At 40.5% G+C, this 5,000-nt stretch overlaps 1 protein-coding gene across 5 annotated transcripts in view; it reads right to left on the bottom strand.

Annotated features, from left to right (window-relative positions):
- LOC125040681 (para-nitrobenzyl esterase-like) overlaps positions 1-5,000 on the bottom strand; it is a 48,587-nt gene that overhangs the window by 26,736 nt on the left and 16,851 nt on the right. For 4 of the 5 annotated variants that reach the window (XM_047635363.1, XM_047635366.1, XM_047635362.1 and 1 more), the window contains one exon: positions 410-1,085. In XM_047635363.1, coding sequence (XP_047491319.1) covers positions 410-718 — 309 coding nt within the window. In that variant the 5' untranslated portion in view covers positions 719-1,085. Of the gene's footprint in view, positions 1-409; positions 1,086-2,335; positions 2,464-5,000 lie in introns of those variants that run through there. The other variant, XM_047635365.1, reaches the window with a different exon arrangement.

A 5,000-nucleotide genomic window follows, 5' to 3' on the forward strand; every position in this document is an offset into this window, starting at 1 on the left:
TTATTCTCAGTCTAACTGACTGACGGACGGATGGAAGGACGGACTGACTGACTGACTGACTGACTGACTGACTGACTGACTGACTGACTGACTGACTGACTGACTGACTGACTGACTGACTGACTGACTGACTGTCTGACTGACTGTCTGCTTGTCTGTGTCTGTCTGTCTCTCAATCTATTTCAATTTCTTTTTCTCTTTGTATTGCACAAAGCACACGTGCAGGCCCCTTCTCTGACATCTTTAAATATCTAACAACCTAAACACTCTTAAATACATACATGTATCCGCATACATATACACAAATATCTATTTATCGTTCTATCTTTCCACACACACACACACACACACACACACACACACACACACACACACACACACACACACACACACACACACGCATACTCACCCCCTGGACGGTTCCTTGTCGAAGCCGTATGCTTGTGTCCTGCGCCGCCGCCTTGCCCGACCAAAGACTTAGAACCGCGACCACGCCCAGCATCTTAAGACTTGTGTGGGCGGCCTTCTTTCTTCTCGAGGAGTCGTAGGTCGTGGCGAGGATGGAGGCGGTCGTTCTCGGGTCCTTGGGGTCGTCGGGAACACTGTGGGTGTGAGGTAGTGGTAGTCTGTACGACCATCCTGTGGGTGTTAGTATGTCGTCCGCGTTTCGATTTTTCCTGCGTTCTGTAAGGTCCTCCTCTCTCGTTGTGTTGTTCATGATGGATGATTTCTCCCCCTCCTGTTTCTTATGGTTAAGAAAACGATATGTATTTTTTTTTTTGTCTTTCTCTTCTTTCTCCTCTCGCCTATGCTCCCTCTCCTGCTCTTCTCCTTCAGTAACTATTTCGTTACTAGAATTCCCACATTCCTTTCACAGTGCAGAGTCAAATCTCGCTTTCTCCAGCCTGTTTCCATGGCGACCATAAAACACGTCACATGACCTGGCAAGAGCGTGACGTGTTTCCGACGTGTTCTCACGCGCGAGGCTCCGTTTCTCCGACCTGCTGGTAGTTCTTCGTCGTCCTCTCCTTCGTCAGACATAGCTCAGGGGCAGAGGGCATGGCCACGGGCGTCACAGGAGGATTCTGTGTGATGAGATGAATGCAATTAGATGTTTATTTTATATAAAAAAAAAAAAAAAAAAAAAAAAAAAAAAAAAATGAGTGTCTATGTATGTGTAGATTAATATTCGAGCTATAACGGTATCAAAGGGTTTTAAATATTGCAGCTGCACGACCGATTAAAACGGATACCAACTGATTTTTGCAACGTAAATTAACGAATAGATTAATAAATAGATAAAGAAAGAAAATATGAAAAATGAAAAATAAAATGGCGACCATTTCCCCGAACGGAAATCACGTAAGAAATTTGCTTTCACACTCCTATATGAATAACAAAGTTTACGTTAAGAATAATACTGCTTGCTAATGAATACAGTTATTTGCAATGAATACCATGTGCCGCCCGTTATTAACAGGGTATCGTTGTATGTGATTTACAGACCTTACTTCCCGATACAATCAAATCGTTGATGACAGTAATCATGACATTAGCATTGAAAATTAAGAATCAATATTTGCGATAACAATAAAGTAAACTACAATGACAACCGTAACGAAAAAAAATATCGATAACAAAACAAATATCTAATTTCAAAATACACAAGTCTACCACATTTAAAAACAATAAGAATAATACAGTTATTTTATCTCTATATATTTATTTTATGTAGCCCTAATGATAAATCCCTGATCAGCTGGTCCTCGGGCCATGGGCAACGATCTGTAAATTTTCATCACAATCCGTCGGTAACTTTTCTCCTGATCCTGTTGACAATAAGCTAATCTAGTAACCAATTACCCAATAGACACAGATTATTTCTTGAACATTCCCCTTTCGCCTGCTATTAATAATGTCGTTGATAATATTAACGTTAATATCATTAATCTCAATAATCGAAATATTGATAATTGCAGTAAGAATGAAAATTATGATAAGGTATATAATAATAACAATTATAATAACAAATAATGGTAATAACAATAATAATAATTATGATGATGAAACATTACTAATAACAGTGATGATGTAAATAATAGTAACATTTAGTAATCGTGACAGAAAGAGAGAGAGAGAGAGAGAGAGAGAGAAACCTAATTAAATGTGAAATATGAGTAAGACACAGCGAGAGAAAAATGCCAATCTACATTACTTTATGTGACTGAATACTTACAACACGGTCAATCCTAAGACAAACACAAACCTCTTTAAACTCGATACAAACACACACACACTACACCCAACACTCCCTTTAAAAAAAAAATACACATACACATATAAATCCTCCACTTGACAGGGACTTCCACCAGTCTATAATATTAGACACGCGAGCACCGTACTATTAGTCTACATAAAGTCACCGATCGTAGCAGACTGCTGACTCGCGCGCAAAGTGACGTCAGCGTGACGAAACACACCAGCATCCTCCTGCCGTGCCCGCATGACTATTGTTGTCCGATATGACCCACTTCTTGGCTAAAGCGGGCAACACAGGTGTGACACGGGGGTGATAACTGTAGGTAATAATTGGTCGGTTCTTTAAACTCTTCGGGGGAGGAATTCAGAAAGGTTTTGAAGTCGTGTTGGTTGATAGACAATGGGTCGTTTTTATTTTCCGGACGCGAACGCTACAGGTGATGATGCAATAAAGGTCTGGTCTTTAGCGATATTTAGGCCAGTCATTATCGCAGTATTGGGAACACATCAACGCTTCTAGTGAAAGTAATGATTGGTATTCAGCTCATGATCATTATAATATACTTTTCAGATATATCCATAACTTGCTCAAATGCTAAAGAAAGATATGCATATATATATAAAACAAATGAACAGTCACGACACACAAGCTTCATCATATTCAAAATATCCTCTTAAACACCCTCTTCAGAAATGACATCAGTAATCAACTTTCTCAAATAACTACAATCACGAACATCATATTCCTCCTTTACCTTCGCGTCAGCTAAACTCAGCAACACACCATGACCCGATGAAAGAGATAGCTGACACAGAGAAACGCAAAGAACAACAGTAAGAACAACAATCACAACAAAAAAATGGATGGACAAAATGTGTCGGATCCAGAGGGAAATGTGTCCCTCTTGCACTCAAACGCGATGTCAATGGTAATTAGACTGAATTGTTGTTTTGGTAGAAGTAGTTAGGGTAAAGCTAATCTGTCTAATGTGGTAGCGTTATTAGCGTTGTCATTATTTAGATAACAATAGTTCGAGTAAAAATGATCCAATTAGGTATTCAGGTTGTAGCAGTTACAGAACTAGTTAGGGTAAAACTAATCTAATTTGGCAGCGTTAGGTCATGTTTTGGGTAGCAGCAATTCAGGTAAAATTATCTAATTACGTATTCAGGTTACAACAGTTAGAATACCACTCCCTGACTGTCCTGGTAGTAGTAACTAGAGCAATACTCCCTGACTGCCCCGGATTGTTTCGCAGTTAAACTAGCCATTTGCCTCTACTGTTAGTTTAGATAAAACTAACCAATTGCCTATTTAGTTTAGTATAAATGACTTTGTAGTTAGGAGGATCTTAGGTAGAAATATTCCAATAGGTTTTCCTCGTAGCTTTAATAAGAATGAAAGTATCTCAGTGGTAAAGCTATGACCAAAGGCAACGTTTGATGGTACGAACAGTTCCGATAGGTAGATTCGACTGGCTGATAGTGAGGGTGATCTAGGCACGAATAGATCTGCACGAGAGGCATTTAGTAACAGTTATAGGAAAAAAACATCAATTCTGCTTTCCGATTGGTTGAAACAGGACCAAGGTGATTAGCTGATAGCGGCAGCAGATAAGCCACACTTTAATCTACACTGGAAGGTTGGACGGGTGAGGGGAAACGATATTGATGAAAGAGGAGATGGGAGATAAGGCGGTGAAAGGTGTCCGGGAAAGCGAGACAAAGAGATAAATGCAAACAAGGAAGGGGAAGGAGAATGTGTGGCGCGGATGGAGGAAGAATGGCGAGAAGGAAGGAAATGAAAATGGAAATACGGGAATAAATATTCAAGGGATGGGATAAAGACAGATTGACTGGCCAAGAGACACAGCAAGGGATGTATAGATATATATAAATATATATATATATATATATATATATAAATATATATACATATATAAATATATATAAATACACACACATAGATATGTGTGTGTGTGTGTGTGTGTGTGTATAAAGAGAGAGAGAGAGAGAGAAAGAGAGAGAGAGAGAGAGAGAGAGAGAGAGAGAAGAGCAGAGCAGAGGGAGAGAGGGAGAGAGAGGAAGGGAGGGAATAAGATAATTAAGAAATAAGGTATATCAAAAAGAAAAAAAAAAAAATCCTTCACATTTAACTTTATCATAATTGCATATCTTGTCCGTCTATATACAGGTATATTTAGTGAGAAACATTTTGTGCTCTATATATTGTCTTCTCAAAATCACGCACACATTCACACACAAAGTCCCTCCTGCCCTCTGTCTCTTTCTCTCTTTCTACACACACACACACACACGCACACACACACGCACACGCACACGCACACACACACGCACACGCACACGCACACGCACACACACACACACACACACACGCATACGCACAAACACACGCACACACATATATACACAAGCTTACAGACAAAGCCAGACAGATCTACATAAGTTTGATAGATATACACGTAGATAGACTGATAGAAAAACAAAAAAAATATTCGCTATCACAGAGATCTCACCTCCCCCCCCCTCCCTTTCCAGCTTCCTGACCTCACCCCAACCCCCACCCTGCTACCCCTCCCCTCCCATACTCCCCTCTTCCTCTCCCCCCTCCCCCTCCTCCCCCGCCCGCCCCCGCCCCGCCCCCGCCCCGCCCAGTCTCCATTCCGCAAATATTAACCGGAAAACTTCCTGTCAAAATAAAACAAGGGAGGACGAAGGGC

This window comes from Penaeus chinensis, chromosome 29 (assembly GCF_019202785.1).
Source record: "Penaeus chinensis breed Huanghai No. 1 chromosome 29, ASM1920278v2, whole genome shotgun sequence".
NCBI classification, from domain to species: Eukaryota; Metazoa; Arthropoda; class Malacostraca; order Decapoda; family Penaeidae; genus Penaeus; species Penaeus chinensis.